Consider the following 25,631-nt stretch of genomic DNA (forward strand, 5'->3'; position numbering starts at 1 on the left):
CAGCTACAATAAAATCAACCAACGCCGTACCTAAAAAATGAATAGCAGGTGAATAGTTGGTTAATGCAGGTCTTGCACTTGAAATATTTGGATAGCATCGAAGACATTTTTATGGCGATTTCGACCTAAAATATATAACAACGAGTTAAAGCAAGGAGTAAGTTTGATAACTTTAACTGAAAAAACAAACGTTTGTTGGAAATGTTACACACATCTGCTATACAGCGACTGCAGCGCGTGTTCTTGTGAATGACCGTTAATCTTAACTCAGTAAGCTCCGCAAAGCAACTGTGTTCGTTTGTAACCTTTTGCAAAAGAATTATAGCCGTCTACCATAATGATGTGCATATATTTGCGGGTGCGCCCGGAACAACGTGTTTCACTTTACCGTTTGGATCACGGGATATTTTTGTTCTTTGGTTGTACTGTGAAGGTCAAGTCACTTGTCGTAGACGAACCTATTCCGCAATTTATGATATATATATATATATGCCTTTCAACGTAGTTTGAGGTACAAATTACACGATTTTGTTTGGGGCCCTCCTTCGCACTACGCCGTCAGCTTGGTTAGAGAAATCTCAGCTAATAAAAGAACCTTCGCCCTGTAATACGCGGTAAAAATAGGAAGAAAGGTTGCTACAACTATATCAAAAAATACTTTTCACCCTATCGTTACAAATACTTATGACTTCGTAAACATAAAATGCTAAAGCGCTTTAGGTAAACTAAATGTTTGTAAAAAAGGTGTCTACTCGCTCTTAGGTGTAACTACTTCATTCGAATTAAGATTTCAAGAGACTGAACATGTCTCTGGAGAATATACCTTGATAACAACAGGCATATCTTTAGAAGTTATATTTGCGCTTCATGTATTTTATATTAAAAGCACACTAATACTGTATTTTGCATCAAAAAAGGAAGGCAGCCTCAAAGTAAACAATTAGCCCTGCACACAGCGGTAAAAAGAAAAAAAAACGGTTCTAAACGTAGCACACTTCAAAACAATAAACAAATATGAACGTGGACTCAGCAATTGTACACCGGCAAAAACTGTGGCAAAAACGGCACAGGCATTTTGAACAAGCTCGTGGTATCTACATTATTTCGCCTTGCAGTAAAGCGGGTTGCTCGCCCACCGCGCCTGATCACAGAGCTAAACGTAATGGTGACTGTGGAAGGGTTCGAAACTAGCGAAGATCCCGGCATTGGTCAATTTTTCCTGCAGCATTTGTCCGAGAAGCACTTGCCCGTTTGAAAGCAGGAACTCGACTATTTCCTCGGCGTCCAGTCCACTTCCCAACTCGTTCTGTATCTTCTTTAGTACTTTAACGAGGAAATCAACGACGCCGTCTGAAAATCGCAAGATCAGATTTAGTTTGGTTGCCTCTAGAGTTGTACTTCGGGATATCCGGTACTTGATGTTTTATTCCTATACCCGATATTTTGGATAATCGTGATACGATCCAAAACTAAATGACGTCATTACCATTCTCAAACAAGTAAAACGGATGAAATTGTAACATTTGAAGGCAATTTTTTCAAATTATTACCCCAAAATTGGCTTTAGTACCAATACAGTTAGTTACTTCAAGGTATTGGCTTATTATTTGTTTAATCAATTTAAGTTTCACGATAAAAAATGACTACGTTGGATGGCAAGTCATAGCTAAAATCTCAATTTTAATTTGGCTTCGGATCGGACGACCGATGCTATTAGTTCGCAGCGTAGCGAATAAAACATCAAGCATAAATTAGTGTTTATGTGCAGGGTGCTTGTTGTTTCGCTAAAAAAGTCGTCAGCTAATGAAGACCCATCAGGATTTGGACGAATTTCAGCACTTGGCTCAATTTTAAAATGGTGTTAATTTCTTTTCTAAAAGGTTAGAAGATTTTATTTTTTGTTTGGCAACCCCGAACTAAGAGTCCCACAACTGAAAATGTATTATTTACTACCTGCTTAAGCGTACTGAATTTGCGTAAACTATGGCAAGTTAAAATACAAACCAACCAGCCCGTTCGTCGCACTTTGTCAAGACCATCTCCTGCAACCCAAAATGGCGTCCAAAATATTTGATGAAGGATCGGTCGACCTCCACACTGGTTGTTTCCAAAGAAGAGAAGCAACGTTCAACCACTTCCACTGCAAAGATCAGTCACTTTATTTAGATATTAGTCGTTGAAGTTTTCATCATGTATCTATCTACTGGCTATACCTCAATTAACCCGCTACTGCTTAATCGACAGAATGGTAGTTTAAAAGATTCGAATGTTTTCTTAAATAGAGTTTTAGGTTACATTTTACTTTTACTTTAAGGTGTTGTTTTTCGCTTTCGGCTTACTAAAAAAATCTAATGTCGAAACAACTCTTAAAAATATTTAAAAAAAACGACAAAAACGTATTTTATTTTGTTTTTGTGACTAAATTGTTTTACTGAAATAAATGTACTATTCAAGGTAAACGACTTGGATTAACTTCGGCATAAATCGAGTTTTAAGTTGGTCTGCATTTACAATTTGAACACGGGTGATTCGCTTACTTGTTTGGTAACTTGGAATAGGTGCTGATGACATAAATGTCGTGTTATACGTGATGTTTACTTAATCAGGGTCGGTATGACAATTGAAACAAATAATGATAAACTATCCACTGATACCGTGGGACAACTTTTCGAAAAGTCTTACTTGCAGTGTTATAGTAGGGTGGACTTCGTCGTGATGCAATGTCGTGGTCCTCGGCTATCATAGGGGAAGCTCCCAGCTTTTCATTTAATGGATTTTCAAAGATCTCACTCCCCTGACAGTGAACGGAACTTTGAAACCCGTCTGTGATCTCTGCTTCGTGTTCGGATTCCACGTCAGATATATCGCCCCCTTTGGCAAGGCTAAATACAACAGTTTACAGAACAGTAATTAAGACGTAATAAGAATATCAAAGCCCAACATCAGTCGAAATTGAATAAAGAATTATTCCAAACGTTCAAAATGCTACCTATTTCTATATGGTTTTGATATCCTAATCACGTCTTAGGCTACTACAACCTCAACCATTATGCTCCAAAGTAATTAAGTATGTTTCGATCTCGATATTTTACTATTAAACAAATGTAGGAGACAAGACCCATATTCCACTGATATTGTCTGGGTTCGGAAAAAGCAAATCAACAGACTCTGGTCTGGCAAGAAATTCATACAGAATATCTATATGTCAAGTATAAATAAACAGTTTGCCCGCGTATAATTAGTAGCCTATGTATATTTGAGCACAATTGATCGATATCTAAGACAAATGTTCGACTTTGCTACACTACTGTAAGTACTAAATAGTTTGGCTTTATCTTGATTTTATGATTTTTAAGGGCTTTCAAAAGACGTTTGAAAGACCAATATTACCCCCCAGAATGCAAAAATGAACACCAGGCTTACTTAAAATTATAGTCGTTTGCCCTTTTTGTGAAACTCAGTGCAGTTCACTTACTTCTATGAGTAATTATATACAAGGAATTATACCTAGTCGAATCGTCGCTACATGCGTTCGCAGAAAAACAATGATTTTCCATCCAGTCCACGAGACACTTCAGACACTGTGCAACAAGGAGAAAAGTGGAAGTTAAAGGCAGTTTGGTAGTAGATATGGTGAAACACTGCAGCAATGATTTAGGTTGAACCTTTGATTTTGTCCGATAGTATCGGCCAAGTGGCAATATCAGGAGTCGTCCGATACTCGGTGGTCGATTAATTAGTATCGTGTCAATGAAAGATGCATATAATACGTGTACAACAACTTAGATCTAGCCCTTCTGAAGTTTTTTTTTTGCTATCGTATCGTGATACTTCTTGTTCAAAATATCGGTCATCGAAATAAAGTCTTAAATATCGGAAATAGAATCCTTCTAATTATTTCAATAACGACCATTTATGTTAATGGTAATATGAGCGTAGGTGGCTATATTTGCAGGCAGATTATTTGTTTAAGGTACTTTTGGACCGCCAGTGACATTAACTTTACCTCTATTTTCTTGTACTTGTCGTAAAGCCACCGCAGGAGTATCATGACCAGACCCAGAAACCACGCGTTTGGCATGAAGATGATTTGAAGCACTAAGCACACAACGCATAATTTAGCAAACAATAGCAGAATAATGTGGATGCCTAACATATTATTGTTAAAGTAGTAAAAAATGAGAAGCATCGGTAAAGAATACATTTTTTTCAAAAGTATGTGTCACCCCACTATTTACATAGGATAGTTTTAACTGGTGGATTTGATTAAAAGGGCAATGATTAACTACTGCTGTTTTTATAAAAGTGGTTGATAATGTTTTTGCAGTCGTTTTTCATCCGCGATGTGTTGATTTATCCTCGGGAATAGAGATTACATCCTCAGCCGACGTTACTTAATCACAAAGGAACTTCATAAACACGAAAAGGATATTGTTACAGTTGCAGTTGTTGTACAACTGAAAAAACAAAGCTTAAGATTAAGGGTTGTAAAGACTCACTGCTGTCGTGACAGTGCACGGGTAGCATGACGTCATTAGGTCCCGTTGTATAATCTACCCCGTAGGCTTCGGGTTTGCTGGATCTCTTCACTCTGGTTGTTGTGTTTTGCGTAGTTGTGTGTGTGGGGGCCGTGGTTGGGAACCTTCGACAAGACAAGGCTGGTGTGAACATGTACCGATTCTATTTGAATAAGCTAAGTCGAGCCCCTGTGGAACCTTACCGAATTTAAATAGCACCCCGTTCTTTCCCAGAGGAATCTGTTATTTGGGGAGCGGTACACAATTAAAGACAAATATCAACCTTTTTTTACAAACCTTTAGCAGTTTATTACAGTTACCCATAACCACCAACACAATCAAAAAGGTTAAAAAGTTTATCTACTATGCCCAGTTCCAACTCGGGCCCTACCTCCTGCTCTCTTGTGGAAGAGCAATGGGCTCAGACCAATACTGACTTTTTCAGACGTTCCCGGCCTTTTTTTGGCCAATGGGAAGAACCTAGCCTCAACTCTTGCCTTCTTTGCTTTTACATTTTACTGTCACTCAGTTCGGTTCACCATTGGTAGACAAAAAGTAGATTTCTATACGGAAGGTTACTTTCGGTATTTAACACTGGTGGTGGCAGAAATTTTGAAGATGACAAACTCAGGGAAATCTTAGCAAACAAAGGCTTAATGACGTTTAGGTTTTTTTCAGAAGCGGTCAACACGTGGCGCGCCAGCGGCTCTTTTATTTTATGCTGGATTTGCGTATTTTTAAAAAGTATAGTGTTGATTTGATTTGCCAAAGTTATTGCCAGCTTTGACTCGTATCCTATACCTTTTTGTATCAGTAAATTATTTGACTTTAAACATTCGACAGGGTGATGGCATTTGTTTAACAAATCTTACAGTGTTAGCAAAAAATTAAAAAAAATTATCTTTTTAGTGTGAGATATTTGGAATAAATCTATCCGAGCATACTTGTGAGTAAGAAAGAAACTGGGTAATATTGGTTTCTGACTATGGACAATGTGTGACGCTTTGCGTTCAAAAAACAAATAATCTCTGGCTGATTTCCCATCCCCCTGCTTTGCGTATTACATCGCCCTCATAATATATAACATCGCCCTCATAACTAAATTCATAATTTGTAGATTTGGTGGAATATTATTGTTTCAACAGACCAAGCGCTCTACGTATTACGTTTTCTGAAACATTGTGATGTACCTATCGTTTTACACAGGGCGTATAGGAAACAAAACTTTGTTGGAACTTTTAAACGCTCCACAAGTGTTACTTTAACAACAAATAACTGCATTCTTACAAAATACGAAACACTCACATTATGTCGTCGTCTCCATACAGTCGTTTTATAAATTCACCTTCAGGAATACCTTTTTTCCGTTCTACAAGAGGCAACTGTAAACAACGAAATGATTGTTTTTTGGTGAGCTGTACTTTGATAGAGCACTAAATCATTTAAAAACTTCTACAATAAAAGCAGCTACCACTCTCAGACTTTACTTGTTTATTTCAATTTAATTGGATTTTTAACAGCTCATCGTAAATATAGTCAACAGAATTGTAGGTGACATTGCAATAGGGTGTCAATTAATTTTGTCTATTGGCCACTGCTTTTTTATTCTACTGCTTTCCATTCTACCAGACAATAATTTTCTGGTTCATTAAACTTGCTAAAATTTAAAACAATGTAACTATAATGATGTTGACATGGTTAATGAAAATCCTTTTTTATTTAGGTTAAATATGAGATTTGGATTTGTAAAGTTTCTATTTTACAGTGATTTAAATCAGGCTTTATTTTGTGAACGTGCAAATGTTTAACTCACTCACCGGCGCAAAAGCTTGTGCGCAACACAACATCCAAATGCAGCAAGTCAGGCTATAGCAGTAACGTCTTGCAACCATTGCGTGCTGTCACAACTTTCTAATCAGAAGCTTTAACACACTGCAATTAATGTACAAAATTTAACACAAATTGATTTTGCTTCTTTCTGTCACTTTTGATGCATTTTTAAAAAAGCATAGGTTATGAAGTATAAACAGGTGATTTTGAAATGACTTCAGTCACAGTCAAGTCATCCATAAAATAGCTTAAGTCTAAGTCAAGTTTTTTCGAATAAATACCAAATCAAGTCCCACTCAAGTCATAATTAGGGCTAGTCAACTTTAAGTCAAGTGCTTGTTAGAAAATAAAACGTTAACTGATATACTCGTCCGATTCAACGCAATAAGTTAAGTAAACCATATTATAAACGAAACGTATAGAAATCAAATTGTCTGTTGTGAAAAAATTAATTAAAAATCCAATTTGAAAAGGCTGCCCAAAATACGTAAGTCACATAACTCAAGTCAAATCATTGACTTAAGTCATACAGTCCTGAAACTTAACGTTTGGTGTTTAAAAAAAACGACGTAAAACAGCTCGTTTAGCTTTGCAAAGACAATTGCTGAAGGAACTAATGTCAAGGTCGATCTGATGTAAACAAGGTCAAACGCCGAACGCCCGAAGCACTGTTTTGTAGTGGATCACTTGAAGAAATGCTTGAAAGCGCAAATTTGTTGCAATATACTCGAAGACTAGTCCTGTATATGCAAATAAGTTTGTCGAGGTTAAATACGAGGAAATAAAACATCACGTTATGATTCCACCGAACCTTTAAATGGACAAGGTGAAGAATGCGATCATGTTCGCAAACTGTATCAAAAACAATATCAAACCGTATATATTTAATTCTGTTATTAGTCACTTACATTTCTCTCATACTTACATTTAGCGGTAAATCATATCATCTGAAATTTTAGGTGTGAAAATATAAAACTAAACTTCAAAATGTCACGTTAATTATTTATTTATTTATTTTAATTCAACGTTTATGCTAGGACTTTTTCGTAAACGTGACATAATAAGTTTTTAAGCTTGCATCAAATTTGCACCATAATTGAACAGCAATTTTGCAAATTTGATTTATATAAAACCCAACTTCTTTGCTATTAAACGCTTCACAAAGCGATTATGATGCGCAAATGTACCGTAACGATAGCTAGTTTTATTGCTAGGATATTTTAGCAATGAGCTTGTTGCAGATTTTTCTAGGCTATAGGTTCAACACAGAAACGTCTAAAAGTTATTATTTCCTATCTTTTTTCATTTTTTCTAAGTGTGGATTTGCGACTAAAATAGCTTAAGATATCAATTAAATACCCAGGTTACGAGACCGTGACGGCACGTAAACTTCAAGGTGCACTTATGCGCGCAATATGCATTTTTACTGTCCGCAGGCAATCTTTGGTTGGATCGCAAAGCATTCTCTTAACTTGTACGCTTTCCCGCAGAATATTGGGTTTTCATCGCATATACTTCAAATAAGCTACACCAGAATACTGTGTTAATCAAATTATTAACGTTTGTATCTATATAACTCTGTGAATCACACGTGTGACCTTTTGTTTTAACGTTCATGTGCTTCGTTCTTTGTTTGGTTGATATTTCTCTCTGTTTGTAATATTTCACAGTTAGTAGCCTACGTTAGTAAGTACAGCAACGAGTTACAATATACCTGACGCTTTAGTAAGAGTGAAATTTATTCTAATGGCTGCGTGCTATGTTTTCCGCCTTATATCAATATATTGTATTATTTCCTGAATAAAGCACTATTATATTTTGTTCACAGAGTTGAAGTATATTTCCCTTTATTACCTTATCAAGTGCGCAGGAAAATGCAATCGACCACTTGTAATCTAGGCTGATTTTCTATTGGATCCTATGTTTAAAAAGTGCCATCCTGTCTGCATTTACAGTGCATACTCTCCATAAAGGCTTTCATCGTAAGACGCGTTCCACATGAGCTGGAAAATTGGCCTTTTTTTAGCTTTCGACTTTTCGGTGCAAAACCGCGGGATTCCCCGCCGGTATATTACCGGCGAAGAAGCTTCGGGCGTCTTTTTCTCGTTTATTGCTATCTCACTGAGATCAGATGTTGCAAAAGTACCACGCGCTTCTGGCGTGGCAATTCGTGCTATGTTCCAATGAGCTCTGCTTCATGCTTTTAGGCAGGGTTGCCATACCGTGCTTATTTCTAAGATTTGTGCTTATTTTTGGATGTAGTGTCTTAGAAAACACAAATGTGCATATTTCTAAGAAACCTGCTTATTTTAAAGAACTGTGGAATTAGTATTCTATGGTTTAACAGTGTTGTATTAATGTGACGTAATGTCACGTAATGATAATGCATTAATTTCCCGATCTAATAAAAAACTGTAACATTTAAAATGCATCGCGACCCACCTGAAATAGCTTCGCGACCCACTGGTTGGGAAGGACTGGTTTGAAAGGCCAAAAAGTTGACATAGCTTGCATTAAATAAGGGTGGTAAACTTGCCAATTTCAAGCAATTAAACGCATTTTTTCGCGCTTCCAGCGATTTATCTACGTTTTGCGCATAGCTGTTTTTAAGTTTTTATTTTATAACGTTATTCATGAAAGCTTGAATTTCACCCCCGGAATCCTGGATCTGCCCCTGGTCTTTTGTAGCGTGGTTATTTTTTTGGAGTAGCGTGCTTATTTTTTGGTCTAAGCAGATGGTAACCCTGCTTATAGGCCTTGGGCATATAATAAATGACATTATTTACATTTGAAACTAAAGAAAATGATGCTACAGCAAAAACATCTTTACCAAGTCAATGACTTGGCCTAAGTTGATTTAAGTTAGGCTACTATTTTAAAACGACGTTTCTATAAAATGAGTTGACTTGACTAAATTATGTCATTTCAAAATGACTTGTTTACAACACCGCGTTTTAGGATATCTAACCATTGGGGAAAACATGGCAAACTTTGAAGTATATCTTGTTTAGGGATGCCGGATAATTTTGGATCGGAGCCAATACCCGATGCAGAGTAGAAGCAGGGACCTGCAGTCAGGGGAGGCAAGTGAGGCACTGTCTCACCCGCCAACATCTGGCAAAGCAATAGATATATCAAGCAAAAGTTATATCAGTTATATCCCTAGCGCAAATTTTACGTTTCTATACCTGAAGTGTGCTTTATTGTTTTTTTCTATTTCTGTTGCGTTATTCATATCAATCGTTCACGCGATCAAAATCATTGAATACGTGAAGAAAGGCAGCGCCAAGCCGTGCCTCTCTTTAGATCACTGCTCCGCAACCTTTTTTAATTGCAGCACACCCACACAGGTAAACAAAATTGGCGGCACACCTACGAAATATATGACGATTGAGAATAGACAACAAAAGCATAATAGCAGGCTGCTTAGAGAATAATGTGCAATTTATGATTAACGCGCCTAAGGCGCCGAAAATTTGACGTTTTACATTCTTTTATCTTCTGAATTTACGGCTTTACGGTCTTTTAAAATATTTTAAGACGGCCGAAAGGACAACAGCCATACGACCGAAATTAGAACAAACTCAACGTCGAAATAAAACACAGTTCGGAATAAGACCAAAATAGGACTAATGCCCATAGTCGTATAATATCGTCTAAATCGGAATAAGTCCTAATCTGTCGAAATTAGACCTAAATTTCGGAATAAGGCCTATACAACCTTTTACCTAAACCCTACCCCTAAATTCATCACTAACTCCCCAATCCCAACCCTAACTTAATATTTAACCCCACTCACTACCCACCACTTACCCCAAACAGGGGAAACAACCCAATGCTTAAACAGCGGCGACTTAACAGCGCCGTAATCGCCGTTCAAAGTAGAAAGCCGAAACGTTGACATCCAATGTTAAACTGATGACCCCCGATCATTCCATACCCTCTCGTTACATTTTTAGGCATTATTTTCAATTTCGGCCTGATTTCCATCAACTTTAGGTTGATTCCGACAGGTTTAGCCATTTTTCGACTATTTTAGATCTAATTATATCGTGGTTAAAAATAATTTGCTGAAAATTTATACTCCTGTTATTGAAATTAGTTAAAAAAGATGTTTTAAAATTTGACTTCCGGCGATTGAACTTAGCTTAACATAGGTAATAGTTTTTTATATTAAGGAAAATTTACATGTTAAAAATGTCTGTATTGATGCATCATTTTTGTTATAATCTGCTGTGCAAAGTACAATTAAAAAACGCAAGTAACACACATACGGGAACGTAGCGGCACACCTGACATGGTGTCGCGGCACACCGGTTGCGGAGCACTGCTTTAGATCACAAAAGTGCCATAGGCTGCATTATGCGTGCCTTTTTCTTTCGCAAATTCTCTCGGAAAACATGATGAACGATTTGGCTATGATTTGAGGCAGTGCTTTTTAAGTTCAACCCGTGGGATGGTACGCACTTGTGCGGATGAAAAAAATTGTAATGCGGATGACTAACGTCGTGCAGATGAATGTGCGGATGAAAATGATGCATATTATTATTTTTTATTATGTGTAATACAGTAACCAAAAAAGCTGGTGCGCCCACTTATGCGTTACAGGTACAGTATTATAGTCTCGTAGTGGTTCATTGCGGGCTATCTAATTTATATCGGTTAAGGCTCACGGTTTTAATACACAAACCCTTTCATTGTTATTTCACAAATACAACTAAATGTTGCCAGCTTACTGCGTTTGTTTCGTGCGGATGGGTATTTTCCGAAATAAAAAAGTGCGGATGGAAATTTTAAAGGTTGAAAAGCACTGATTTGAGGCATGCCTCAATTGTGACGTTCCAGCTATAAAACCTTTCTTTGTACAGCTTGAATGCCCGCATAGTGCGTGTACATTGACCATTGACTTCTTGCACTGTAAAGCTCTAAGTTGAAGTCATAAATAAAGGCAGACCTGTTGCAAATTTAAAAGTTTTGTATCAGACAATTGGACAAAAAATAATAACACGCAACTTTACAAGAGATTGGTAACTGTGTGGCTGTCATAGGCGTAACCATTTTTTATACTAATTTGTTTTGTAGCTTTTATGAGCAGTAGCCTACTACAACAGTCCATCACAGGCATGCCACGCCATCAAATGTCATGCACTGTTACGTCATAAACGATGTAGACGTTAGTGCGTTTGCTATATTATTATAGTTTTACTACTATTTAGTCATTTTTGTTTTCACTTAGTCAGTTGCTGCTCGAAACGGTTTGCTAGCATATTTATTTGTCTTCGATACGCAGTTCATACAATAACAAAAGCTAAACAAAAAAGTTCAAACTTTTTTTTTCTTTTCATTAGTACGATACAGTTTTTGTAGTTGTTAAAGAAAAACGTGACTCGAAAAAAGTTGTGCCTCGCCATCTAGGAACTTCACCACACGTCACTGAGTAGAAGTATAGGTAGGCTTATTCATCCGATACAAAACTGTAGTGGTGCCGACTCGATACCCTTTTTTTGTGCTTTTTAGCTATAGTTTGTGACATAACGTAGCCATTCTACCTTGAAAGGTCAAAAAAAAAAAAAAATGTAACAACAGCTGGAAATAACTAAATTTTTAACAACCAAAGTAAATGTTGGCCTAATCTTGAGAAAAATTGCCTTACAACGTTTTAATTTGATCTACTTTGTCTGTTTAATTATAGTAGTGGCGTCATATGGTATTACGTCAAATCGCGATACTTTTTGTCAAAAATATCGGGTGTCGGTTTTCGTCCTATCGGAATAAAATGTCAAGTAACGGACACTCCTACTTGCATTAAAATTTTAGTTACATCGCAAAAAGTGTTGGTGACAAATAATGTTAACAAACCAATTCGACAGTTTGTGAAAACGATTTTTACCAGAGCAGTGTAATCCAAGCAAAATATTCGCAACTCCCAGTCAGGGTTCTAATTTTTCGGTCTGGTGGAAGGTGGGGCATTACATTTATTTCCAGATCTCTCTTTCATCTGTTATTTTAAATAGTTTAAGCTAAAGGAGATATTTTGTTTGTTGAATTCATGTTAGGAACTATTAAACGATAATAATTTAATTTGATTCTCTAAAGTTAAGTTAAAATAATGTAAATATTTTAACATTGATCTAAAATGGGTCTAATTGCAATAACAACGGTTATTCGTAGCCGCAATTTGTTATGGTTTAGTATTCTATGTTTGTTTACATTTTGAGAATGGAGATGTTCTTTTGCAGTTTACAAAAACTACATTTTAAGTACCAAAGGGAAGGACGCAGCTCGAAATTCTTTGCGTAATATTGTAGAGCGCACGACTATAATTTGCCGACTAAGAGATTGTGTTTACAGTAACTTTTGTGATGTATTTGCTTATGCCACAGATTTATTGCTTACTCGCTCCATAGTGCAAAGTAGGGCGCTCTTTCACTATTGTACGTAAAAATGAATAAATTTTTTTTTTCTTTAAATGCCGCATAACTTTTGTGATGTATTTGCTTATGCCACAGATTTATTGCTTACTCGCTCCATAGTGCAAAGTAGGGCGCTCTTTCACTATTGTACGTAAAAATGAATAAATTTTTTTTTTCTTTAAATGCCGCATACCACAACACATATTGTCAAACGCTAACCCGCACCCTAACCCAAACAATATGCGTTGTGGTATGCGGTATTATCATTATTTTTTTTTGCATAACTTTTCACGTACAATAGTGAAAGAGCGCCAAAAATTTTTGTTCAAATACCGCATACCACAACGCATATTGTTTGGGTTAGGTTAGGTTGCGGGTTAGCGTTTGGGTGAGGGGTCAAGTAATATTATGTTTATTATTAATAAAAAAATATACGTAATTAAGTTTATTTTGACGTTGAAATAATCTGCCAGAAATTATTTGCTGACTAGCTTTTGGGTAGTATTATTATGATTTTTTTTTTGCATAGCTTTTCATGTACAATAGTGAAAGAGCGCCAAAAATTTTTGTTCAAATACCGCATACCACAACGCATATTGTTTGGGTTAGGTTAGGTTGCGGGTTAGCGTTTGGGTGAGGGGTCAAGTAATATTATGTTTATTATTAATAAAAAAATATACGTAATTAAGTTTATTTTGACGTTGAAATAATCTGCCAGAAATTATTTGCTGACTAGCTTTTGGGTAGTATTATTATTTTTTTTTTAGCATAACTTTTCATGTACAATAGTGAAAGAGCGCCCAAAGTAGTTACTGGCTTGCATTATCTCTGTGCTGTCAGCACAGGAATTTGTGTACTTAAGACCGCTATCTGTACTGCTCGAAAACAAAAACTTCTTCTCAGTTATCGTCTTGCTGTTCGCAACTTTGATATTGCAAGTAGCATCTCCTATATGCTAACTTGTCCGCCTCCTATAGTTTAACTGGTTGTTCGCTTATCATATAATACAATTCTATTAACCTATACGTCTTGTGGTTGGCTAACGAGTTATACGCACGCAACCTTCAAGCAACCTTAAAACAAGAGTCAGAAGCTTCAACCAAACTAATCTCGTGCCCCACAATATCTCCGGAAGTAAACAAGATATCGATTAGAAATTTTTACACATTACTCAAAGCAACCTAAGCTAGCCAGCAATCAGATTTAAAAAAAACAAACATTAAAAAATTAATATTCATATTTATGAATATTAATATTCAGTAAAATTCGGCCCTAAAATTAAAATGTGCCCTAAGTGTGTAAAAATTTCTAATTGATATCTTGTTTACTTCAGGAGATATTACGCAAAGAATTTCGAGCTGCGTTCTTCGCTTTGGTATTTTAAATTGTGAGTTCTCTGGCCTATAATACTCTCAATCTAAAGCAGTGTTGGGCGCTGGTCTAGAATCCTACCACAACCCACATTATTTGGGTTAGGGTGTGGGTTAACGTTTGGGCTAGGGTAGGTTATGCAATATTATTAAATGAATATAATAAGGGTAATACTAATTTACGGAATGATGAATGGCCTGAACGCTCACTAATTTGAGTGTTACCCCGTTAAAATAATTATTAAACCAACGCACAATATTTGGGTTAGGGTGGGGGTAAGCGTTTGGGTGAAGGTGGGTCAAGTGTTGTTATATTTAATAATAATACTGTGAGCATTCCGACCATTTATCATTCTGTAAATTAGTGTTACCCATATAATAAAAATACTTGACCTACCCTCGCCCAAACGCTAACTTGCACATTAACCCACTTATTATGTGTAATTTAATAACCGTTGTAGGATTAGATATTGTTAGAAAATAATATGTTATTCACTTATTTTTTTAAACAATTGGTTGTCATAAGTTTGTTTGCAGAACTGCTACAAAACAAAATTTGGCTGAATAAAATAAGCTTCTCAGTTTTTACCATAAATTTGTTTTTTGTAGACAAGTGATTGAAATTGTTGCGGCTGAGATTTTATATGTAGAAAGTGACATGACTTGAAATTATGTATTTAAAGTAAGATATAAGCACATATTTTTTTAACATCTACGGTAATGATGTTTCATGATAACTGACATTTTTGTATGTATGTCATTTCTTGTTAAACAATAAACATTGTTAGTAAAATTGGTAAAAACTTTAATCCACACTGGGTTATCATGTTTGTTGATTAAAAACATAAAAAAAAATTGAATTTCTCTTTTTGTAGATGTTTGTTATCTTTTTAAGAAACAATGTTTTCCGATTTCTTTGATCTGCTTACGAGCCAAGGCTTAATATTTTCACGACTCTATATCGAAATCTTCCTTCTATCCCTGATTGCCTACCTCTTGCATAAATATGTCAAGCCTTTTATAATTCACTACAGAAAATGCTTGGACTTGACCAGAAGAGGTTGTTCATCACCTTCACATTGGTTCTTTGGCCACACTCTTCTTTTTCCACCCACAGATAAAGGCCTGAAGAAGCGCCTCAGCGAAATGGTCCGTCTTAAGGGCATGTTCGTATCGTGGCTTGGCCCGCTTAAGATCTTTGTGGACCCGCATCGCCCCGCCACTCTGGCAAAGTTTTTTTACAGCTCAGCGCCAAAGGATGAGCTGATTTACGGATTTCTTGTCCGTGGCTCGGCGATGGACTCCTCACCGCTTCCGGTGACAAGTGGCAGCGAAATCGCAAACTTTTGACTCCCGCTTTTCACTTTAACGTCCTCAAGCCCTACATGGAAATATACAACCGGTGCGCCAAAGTTCTCGTAACTAAATGGATGCTAAAACATGGAGTCGTTACCGATGTTAGTGACGACATTAGTATGCTAACAATGGACGTCATGCTGCAATGCACAATGTCAACAAAGACCAACTGCCAGTTAGACTCAAACAACCAGTATGTGAAATCTGTTCATGAGCTCCTTGCAATAATAATTGAGCGGGTCCATCTTCCTATTCTGATGATTGATTGGATCTTTTGGCTGTCTTCGCCTGGACAAAGATTTAGAAAAGCAAAGGAATATGTTCACAGCGAAGGAGAAAGGATGATCAGGGAAAGAAAGGTTGCTCTAGAAATGGAATTGGCAAACAAAAGTCTTGGTGAAGCTGCAGTAGAAAGTCATGGGTAAGGAGTTAGTTGACATTTCGAAAATATCCTCTTAAGCTGATTCCATAGACACCTTTGGGGGGCTTAAACTTGGTTTAAGGGGTCCATGAAGGCCCAATTGAAATGTTAGTGTATATTGGGAAAGTAGTCAACTTGTCAAAGAAAAGATTCTAATTAAAAAAAATGTATTTTGCATTTGATGTGTTTGTACTCCGTTTCACTTTCACATTTTTTAAGCCAGAAACAAACATATTTTGGGCGTCTATTTTTAAAGTATCGTCAACTTATGACGCAATCACCACTATTTCTTGCCTAATATCTTCCATGCGAAACAAACATTTTTTTAGGGATCCGCGGTAAAAGAGTTTAAGAACCACTGTACTAAACCAACATTTTTTGGCGAAATATTGTGCTCCAGATCCAGATTAAGGCTGACTGTGTAATTATATCTACTTTAAGGCAATTTCCGGTGTTTGCCCAAATATAAATGTACAGCAGATAATAAACTTGACTTGATAAAGTTGTTCAACAACTTGTTGGACATCATCCCTGTTATTTATTGGATGTATTTTCTGTTAATAGAAAACAATAAAGCATACATTTTATGATGCACATAATGTTCCAATGATGTTCACAGCTGATTTTAAGAAAAATGGCCTTCTTTTATTTGATTGAGTTGTCAAAACTTGTGCAACATCTTTAGGAAGTTTGAAATCTGTGTAATCTTTTGAGAGGCATTTATTATCGGTCAACATGACATTGCATCAAACCCAAAAACTCTTTGGCATTATGTAAAAATAAATAATAATCAGCCTTTTACTTTACTAACTATTTATTTGCAAAATGCGTATTTTTGCCAAAGTACATTGGTTGCAGCTTACTGGTAACATGGTTAAATAAAAAAACGCACATACAAATTAGGGCCTAAATTAGTAAATTCAATAGTTAACTGTAATTATTTAACCTAAATTAATTAGTTAATATATATTGCAACGAATTACTTTACTTAAGGAAAACATAGTTTAACCTTTAGCATATAATTATGATGCTTCAGAATCTTAAAGTGAAATTGTAAAGCATCACTTCGTTCTGCCCTACTCTTTTTTTACATTTGGTTTTCTGTGTGTTGTCACAGTTACAGGCGTTGAACACAACACAGACAAAGTTTTTAAATGATGTATATATTTAAAAAAAACTGATTTCTTAACAGGGATTTTTTACCAAAGCAGAAGCATCTTGACTTCATTGACATTTTGCTGAGGAGCAAAGACGAAAATGGACGAGGACTTTCCATCAAAGAGATGCGAGACGAGGTTGACACCTTTCTCTTTGAAGGTCACGACACGACTGCAAGTGGAATATGCTGGCTGCTGTACAACCTGGCTCGTCACCCCGACTACCAGCAGAGATGTCGAGAAGAGGTGATAAAGATCATGGGAGGCAGGGAAGATGTGGAGTGGGATGACCTCCACCAGCTCACTTATCTCTCGATGTGCATCAAGGAGAGCTTGCGTCTTCATCCTCCCGTGCTCACTATTGCCAGGAAGTTCAACGAGAAGACGACCTTTGTGGATAAATACACTCCCGGAGGAAAACTGGAGGTGGAAGCGGGCACCTCGTCAATGGTTCACATTTGGGTCATTCATCGCTCCGAGTTGAACTGGCAGAATCCGCTTGAATACGACCCGGAACGATTTTCTCCCGATAACGTTGCAAAGCAAGATCCGCTGGCCTTTGTTGCCTTTTCGGCCGGATCCCGCAACTGCATCGGGAAGACTTTCGCCATGAACGAGATCAAAGTGACCCTCTGTCATATCCTGAGGAACTTCAAACTTACGGTGGACGCGGAAACGCCAGAGCCCATTGAATTGCCTAGCATTGTACTGAGGTCCCAGAACGGGATTAATGTAAGGTTGAGAAAGCTGGAGAACATAGATTAATGTTTGTTGCTGCTTTGCGAAAAATCTTTTTTACCGTTGTACGACAATATATGTCTAAATAGAATATGTCAATAGTCAAAACCAAGAAAAGACTCAAAGTCAGTATTGGAAAGGCCTTTTTAGATTATGGAGTATTTGTGTTGTGCCGTTTTGTATTTTATGTGAAAGTTGTATATTGAAATTAGACCTTAAATGAGAGCAAGCGGGTTTGCAATTTTAACTTTTTAGTCGACACATTTAAGGGTTGAAAATGTTCTGAAAATGGGTTTTTGAAGTAAATAGGGTAAGCATTGATGTACTTAAACGAGAAATCTACCCAAGAGCTTTTTCTATATTTTTTTCTTGTTTAAACACGTGGCTCGTTTCTTAATACAACTAACCCTATTTTTTTAATCATGTTCCAAACAATTAGCCCTCCATCGTCAACGTCATGTTTTCTATTATGCGTATTGTTTGTGTTTTCGCTAACAAAAATTGACCTCATTAACACATACCTCCAATTATATTCATCTTTTTATGTCAAATTTTATTAATCTATGCCTCTCGGACACTTATTTCCTTTTGTGTTTTTATTTGCAATTAGATAAATACGTACAATGCATGCTGTGCTACTCTAAATTATTTGCTAACGAAATAGACTAAACTCCTTAAGCTGCGTAGCAAATGTAAGCGGCCAGTGTTAAACGCCATACCGAATCTGTGTGGTAAGTTTAGTTGTTATAATTTGTAAGGACTTACTGAAACATTCGTGTATCCTTTGATGTTTCTTGGCGCAGGACAAACAGTATACTAACTGCCCTCATCTCTAAAACCAAGCAATATAGCCTGTACCCGTCGTCCTGTTCTCCTGTAGTACAAGTTTTCTCTCACAAAAAGTAGTTTTTATATTATATTTACCGAGCAATGTACAATGATAACTGGAGGAAGAATAAGCCTTCGCAATAATGGTACAGAACTTGAAATCAAATTTCGAGCAGTTAAAATTGTAAAGTTAAAATCACATTCGTTGAATATTATTAGTTTACAAACAAAATTACCAAAATATATTGTAGAGTCAAATTTATTCTTGTATTCCAATAATAACGCAGCATCAGTAGGCCTATTTACACGGATTTTGTATATACACATATTTACAAAAGGTTATCTGACACCACTTGCGCAGTGTTTAAAAGGGGACTGGAAACGGAAGGAATAACTACTCCACTAAAGTTCCAATGTCGCCGCTAAACATCGTTTGAACGCTCGGGGTCAGTTCAACAGTAAAGGGTGTTAAGCAGAATTCGAGCAGCTGTATCACATGCATTCGTAACTATAGGGCTGCGAAGTCGGAGTTGGGACTCGGGGCTCGACGGAGTCGGTTTGTTTTGCTGGAGTCGGACTCGGGACTCGAGTAAGATAACGTAAAAACCCCCGAGTCCCGAGTCTGACGTGCGCAGGCGCAGTACCAAATTTTATTTAGCTGATATTGACGCCAACTGTAAAGTGTAAAGGTGGAATAGCATATTACTATGTTGGATATTGCGGATGGATGAGCATAAAATGGTTTAACGCTTTCAAGTTTTATCATACTATAGAACCTACTATTTTTATATATTTATCTTTCGAGGTAGAATTAACGCGTTGGATCGTATATCGTGGCTTAAATTTCTATATTAATTTAAAATCTTTTTGGCACCGCTACCACCATAGTATCGGACGAGAACCGATAGTCCCACTTGGCATTGGCTCCGATCTGATATTATCGGACAAACCTAGTTACGATGCATTACAAAAACTGCTCCTGTGCCACCACTTTCTTTCGGCTCCAAGGAGCCCATATATATACAAGCGAGATGTTGACCTTCTCTTCGTTGTGTCTTTAAAATAATAGTAGATTTGAAACACTACTTTTGAAATACTCCTCACGGAGCAATTGTGTTTTCACATAAAGTAAAATACTTATCCGTAGAAGAGAGGCCAATCAAAAATATACGCAGCAAAAGCAGGTGCTTTGCGAATAACGTGCCGTGTTGGCAACGCAATAAGCAAAAAGGATACGAGTTTCGTGCTAATGGAAAAATCAAACCTGGGTTGGGAAAAGGCGAAATGCATAACGTAGGGAGATTTTAGGATTTTGGGCAGTGTTGTAATGACTTCAGTCAATGACTTGACTTAAGTGCACTTAAGTCACTGTTTTAAATGACTTTACTTGACTTAAGTCTTTTGGGAAAAATAACTTTACTTGACTTAAGTCTTATAGACAAATGACTTGGTTTGAAATGGCAGTTTTTCATAAGTTGGGTTATTTATCCTAATTGTTGCACATAAAACAGTTTGCTATCCCTCTATTACCTTTTGGTATTTTTAGTTAAGATATTGCTCATAATCGGTCGAATTTACCCAATTTTAATAGTTAACGTGTCATTTTTATGACAAGGACTTGACTTGGAATTGACTTGCTTTAATTATGACTTGACTGCAACTTAAGTTATTTTACAAATGACTTGACTGTTACTTAAGTCATATCAAAATGACTTGTTTACAACACTGGTTTTTGTCGCCACAAATTAATACGTTTGTGGCTTATGGATGAATACGTTTAAAGTATTTCATCAAAAATTACCGTACAAAACTAAAAATTAATTTTGTAGACAATTCGTTATATATCATGTATGCGTTTAAATTTGAAAAAAAAAAATTAAAAATCTGGTTATAGAGGACGTAGTTGATCCAGCTGGTTTTGAAGAAGTTCAGCAAATAGTTTCTGCTTGTTTTTCTCGAGAAATTGAATGATTTTCGCTGGTTCCAATGTACTTCCGTGGCTGTTTAGGATCAATATCAACACTTGATACATAAAATCGATAAGATCATCTGCAACAAGATCAAGACAATAACGATTTATTTTGACGCCGAATCGTAAAACAACTTAAAAAAAAAAAAAAAAAAAAATATGTTTTGTTTCTGTCAACATCCATTCATGGGTGGGTCAGCTGACCCACATTTCTCTCTTTGGTGAGGTAGTATGAAATTTCTATGTCTTGATTTTTTTACATTTTATGTAGCCTACTTCACAGAGAAGTGCGATGACATTTAAATTTCGCTCTTTTATTGCTGCAAAAAAGAAAACTTACCCGACTTTTCATCGCACGTGGTCAAAGACATTTCGTGCAGACCAAAATGGCGTCCAAAACGTTTGATGAAGGATTTGTTGAACACAACGTCGGTGCGTCCCAAAGACGAAAACACACGCTTCACTGCTTCAACTAAAAACAGAGAGGGTCGTATCTTTTGATCGTGTTCAACTATGAAAATGCCACGCACTTATTTTGCTTCGTTTCAAGCAAACACTCTACAGGTATTTTCATTGCAAAATAAGTGCGCGTACGTCATATGAACTTGGTATCCAGAATGAAAGTTACACGAAAATAGATACATGCAATTATTTTTTAAAGCTCCACAACAAAAAGGAAAATTTGAGATATTTGTTAAACGCAAGAGCCAAAATTTAACGCGAATTACAAAAATTCAATAAATGTAATCAGATTTGTACATACCAACACTCGGCAACGGGTATCGGCTCCGAGCCGATATTATCGGACTTCCCTAGTTAGGATTTATCATTAAAGATTCAACTCACTGTCCTGAATAATCATTGATATGACGGATAAAGAACACTTAACCAGAAAATGCCTGCGTGGGGTAAACCAACTACTATAACCAACAGCAGGAACCCGCTTACTTTGTCTTTCGTAGAAACGGGTTTCATTGTACAGGGGTTCAGCTTCCAGCTTGCTCTCAGCTTGTTCGCGAATTTCGCCCAACTCCAACACTGTAGTGACGTCACCAGGGTGTTTCGTCACACCATCCGTTGCTAGGAAACCGAGGTTAACATTCCGTTGTCCTGGCTCCGTCGTACTGATGACATATGGGGTTTATGAATGGATTAGATCGAAAATCTTGTTTCTTTAAACTTGTTTTACGTCGCGCTTAACTTTTTCAAGGACTAATTCCTATACGCATAGAAACGTACCGCCAAATAAATTCACACAAAAAACATATGCAAACATCATTATTACTATTATCGGGGAAAAACCCCACACTAAATAACATAAAACAAACTAGTTTTGCTTTCACAGAAAGCAAATATAAATACTAAAAATCTTGCCAGTTTAAAGAGGTTATTCTATCTTTTCTACTTGGAGTAGAATATAGCTTAGAAAGTTATAGGGGGTCGCGACATAAAAAGGGTTGAAAACCTCTGATGGCCAATAGCGTTCTATGTCGGGTAAAACCGTACGAAAATTGGGATTTTGGCAGTTTGCATAATTTTGAAACGTTTTTTGTCACAACTCGTTGTACTGTCGGACAATATAGTACAACCCTCTGACGTGTTGTTCTGCTAAAAAATATTTCTGCTAAGTCTAAATGGCCAAAATAAGATCGGGGCCGTCGGTATGGCATCGGCTGTTTTGACGTCGACGTTTAGACGCCCTACTTTGACCGGTTTGGGCGCTTCTGTCTTGGCATTGGAGTTTTGGCCCTGTTTGAGGTTATTGATGGGTTGTGTAAGGTTAGAAAATTGTTGATAGCTGAGATTTGTTTTATCTAGTAGTCGCGCAACACATTTGAGAGTGGAAAGTGAGAAATATGAGGATTTTTTTCCTATCTTTGTTTTTGTGTTGATTGGATATTAAATTTAGAAACTTACTTCACGGGTTCGTATGCGTGCTTTTCTGCTTTTCCAAAGCAACTGAGGTTTTTTATCCATTCCCATATTTCTTGGATACGCTGCAACCAATAAATGAGCTTTTTAAATATTAAAATGTTTTTATGTGAGGTTGAATATATATATATATATTTTAATGTTATTACTATTATATATAATTTTTATCTTGTTGGTTTTTACTTAAGCCATAAACGTGAAACGACCATTATTCCTTATTTGTCAATCTAACTAGATCACTAACTTAATATCATTTAAAATAACAATTTGGAGAATTTTAAGATTTTTCTTCAGTTTGACTAGTTTTCTAACATTTGCTCTTATATTTTCTCTACAATAATTCCGGTTCTTCCACTATTACCTGGCATTTTCCCGATTTTGGACATTTAAAAATGATAAAAATAACAACCAGTGTCACCAAAGCTCCGAACCAGACATTAGGCATCAACATCTTCTGTAGCACTTCCCAAACCGAGGAAGTCGACTCTACACAGAGTCATGTAACGAATTTGAGCGTTGTCTTTCATGCATCAAAAAAAATTTCACAAACAATAATTATGTCTTTACGGTTTGTGTTTTTGTCTGACATTCAGTTGCATATACTGTCATAACTTTGTTTAAATACGTTTTTTGATACAATAAGGTTTGCATTATTAAAAAAATGATAGTTAATCAGCTCTTATCTGAAATCTGTTGGATTGAACCATAAAAGTGAGTAAACAATTTGTCTGAAATTAACAAAACGTAGCTTTAAACGAAAATGACCATCTTTTGCTTGTTTTTTTATTTATCTAAAGTCAAAAGAATCAAAAAAAAAGAAAAGCTTTTAACCTGTAAGTGGGTTTGTGGCATTGGTAAACTTCGCCATCGCAGTATGGTCGGTTCTAGCAAAGGGATGACCCTCAGTGAAATGAGTTGTAGATGCCTCATCGTATCTTGGGTGGGTTAAGCTGTCGCGAAAATACCGTTTGCACGATAATGCTTACAAAAGGGCTCCAGCTTAAAGCGGACAAACAAGGCAGAAATGCGATTCCTGATTTGGGACATGGATTTAGTAATGTCGGTTTCGCGGCACCTGTTGTCCAAGAAATGTAAATTTTGAATGATTCAATCGTGGGTATATAAAACGAAGGTATTGACGTTCAGAAAACGTCACTGTTGTAAACAAGTCATTTAAAATGGCTTAAGTCCCACTTAAGTCGTTTGTAAAATAATTTCAGTCCCAAGTCAAGTCTCTTCAAAAAATACCAAGTCAAGTTCGACTAAGTTATCATTAAAGCAAGTCAACTAAAAGTCAAGTCATTGGTAAAACAATAAATCGTTAAACTATTAAAAATGCTGAGCAATACCTAAACTAAAAAAAATGCAAAACCCCAACATAAAGCAAGTTACTTGTTTCACGTGCAAAAGTTAAGATAAATAAACCAATTTAATAAAAAAGTGTTAGATTGTTAGATTCAAAATTTTCAATTATGTGTGCCTCGATTACTTTAGTCCAATTCAAGTCATTTGAGTCAATCAAGCATTAAGTCAAGTCAAACCAAATTACGTCATTTAAAAAAAATACTCAAGTGAACTAACCTCAAGTCAGTCATTACAATACACTTACAACACATGGTAACGCGATAACAATTTTGCGAACACACCATTCATTTATTTTAAAGTTACCGATTTCCCACCTTTGTTCGAAGACATTGTTAACTTACTTATTGCTTATAACCGGAATATGTCTGTCGTCGGAAATCAATTCATTTTGTTCATTTTGCTGGGTCTAAAACGTATATCAACTAAGTCAGCCCCTTCTTCAACCCGGTATTAAGGAAAGCTTTTGTATGACTGACACCATTTTAAAATTTGTTGTTAAAAATATTTTAAATTTGGTGTGACACAAATAAATTATTTTGAAAATATAATTTCCAATTTAGAAGCCTAATGAGACTTGTAATTCGAAACAATTGTCACATTAGCAATTTAGTTCTTGCTTTTAACCAATCACTTACCTCCACGACTTTTATCTGACACAGGATGCCCAAAATCCATGGAAAAAAGACTTTAACTAGCATTTTACTCTGGTCATGTATTTTGGTGAATTTATGTTAAGATGACGTTGATCAGAACTAAAAATTGGATATAAATCAATAGTTACTTAACCTTTAAACCTGTTGCGGCCGTTGGGATTATTGCGTATTAGATAATAGTTGAGTTTTTTAATAAATCAAATAAAAAAAGAGAAAGCAATTTCTTTGACGTTTAAAACGAAAATGATTTTTCTTATTCTCGTAATAGTAAATGCACCAATACTATGCTAACTTTTATGTTAAGCGTGCGAAAATGCACTTTTTGAAAAATAGAGGATTGTGCTTAATTCTCTGCGCCACACGTCGAGAAACCCAGGCACAAAAGACGCCGACGAGGTTTTGTAATAGAGTCACAAGACTTGTCTGACGTCATTTGCCGCAGCCAATCACAAAGCGACACCCGGCCTTGTAGTTGCTCGGGCGTGCAATTTCTACAATGCTGCAGGCGGTAGTTCCTCTTTTTAATTGACTAAATATATAAATATGCATTGGGTAGAATAGTTTTTTTAACCCAATTTTCGCTTAATTGCCTACTAGTCAACCTTTCCTGCCCTAAAAACCTCTTTCGATAGTTATGACGTGCTACGTGTCTAAGCAGAAGAACAGAAACGAACGTTATTATCACTCTTCCGAGAGTAAGTCCATATTAGGCCCAATACGATAGTTTTTACAACTTGTTACGTCCTATAGTGATCTACTACAAGAAAAACAAAGTACAACGCTATCTATTAGTTAAATTAACTCGCGAAATCTCCTGTGATTTACTTGCAGCCACCTTAGTCTAGTTCCCGTTTCGAAGGAAAGCTCGGGCGAGATTTAAGCCTAAAGACTTGTCACGGAAAAGCCCCTTTTTGTGACGTAATGTCTGGCTTCAACCTTCGCGGGCAAACATGTTGCGCGAAGGAATATGAAAAACAATACTTCACCATTACGGCACTACGGTTTGTTGTAGGCTACCTTTTCCCACTCGAAACGTTGAATGAAGTTTTACGCAAGCTAGTTTGTATAACCTAAAACGACTT

The 25,631-nt window shown here is 36.4% G+C and overlaps 2 protein-coding genes and 1 long non-coding RNA gene across 5 annotated transcripts; 1 reads left to right on the forward strand and 2 right to left on the reverse strand.

Annotated features, from left to right (window-relative positions):
- Positions 1–984: 984 nt before the first annotated feature.
- LOC146139356 (uncharacterized) lies at positions 985–8,306 on the reverse strand. The gene is made up of 9 exons (XM_083392377.1): positions 8,202–8,306; positions 6,335–6,449; positions 5,823–5,899; positions 4,500–4,642; positions 4,007–4,098; positions 3,508–3,581; positions 2,683–2,882; positions 2,009–2,140; positions 985–1,350 (listed from the first exon to the last, which is right to left on the reverse strand). The coding sequence occupies exons 2-9, from the start codon at positions 6,407–6,409 to the stop codon at positions 1,154–1,156; spliced, it is 990 nt and encodes a 329-aa protein (XP_083248503.1). The 5' UTR covers positions 6,410–6,449; positions 8,202–8,306; the 3' UTR covers positions 985–1,153.
- Positions 8,307–15,333: 7,027 nt separating this feature from the next.
- Positions 15,334–18,421, forward strand: LOC146139357 (cytochrome P450 4F6-like). The gene is made up of 2 exons (XM_083392000.1): positions 15,334–15,907; positions 17,100–18,421. The coding sequence occupies exons 1-2, from the start codon at positions 15,516–15,518 to the stop codon at positions 17,827–17,829; spliced, it is 1,122 nt and encodes a 373-aa protein (XP_083248126.1). The 5' UTR covers positions 15,334–15,515; the 3' UTR covers positions 17,830–18,421.
- Positions 18,422–21,773: 3,352 nt separating this feature from the next.
- On the reverse strand, positions 21,774–24,571 carry LOC146139358 (uncharacterized). Of its 3 annotated transcripts, none has more exons than XR_014501324.1 (4): positions 24,238–24,571; positions 23,363–23,606; positions 22,893–23,017; positions 21,774–22,596 (listed from the first exon to the last, which is right to left on the reverse strand). It is a non-coding gene; the product is annotated as an uncharacterized LOC146139358 (long non-coding RNA). The 3 variants fall into 3 exon arrangements; XR_014501325.1 differs by having other exon boundaries at positions 24,211–24,248; XR_014501326.1 differs by having other exon boundaries at positions 22,893–23,051; positions 23,363–24,571.
- Between the last annotated feature and the right edge of the window lie 1,060 nt (positions 24,572–25,631).

This window comes from Ascidiella aspersa, chromosome 6 (genome assembly GCF_963924565.1).
Source record: "Ascidiella aspersa chromosome 6, kaAscAspe10.2, whole genome shotgun sequence".
In the NCBI taxonomy this organism is placed as follows: domain Eukaryota; kingdom Metazoa; phylum Chordata; class Ascidiacea; order Phlebobranchia; family Ascidiidae; genus Ascidiella; species Ascidiella aspersa.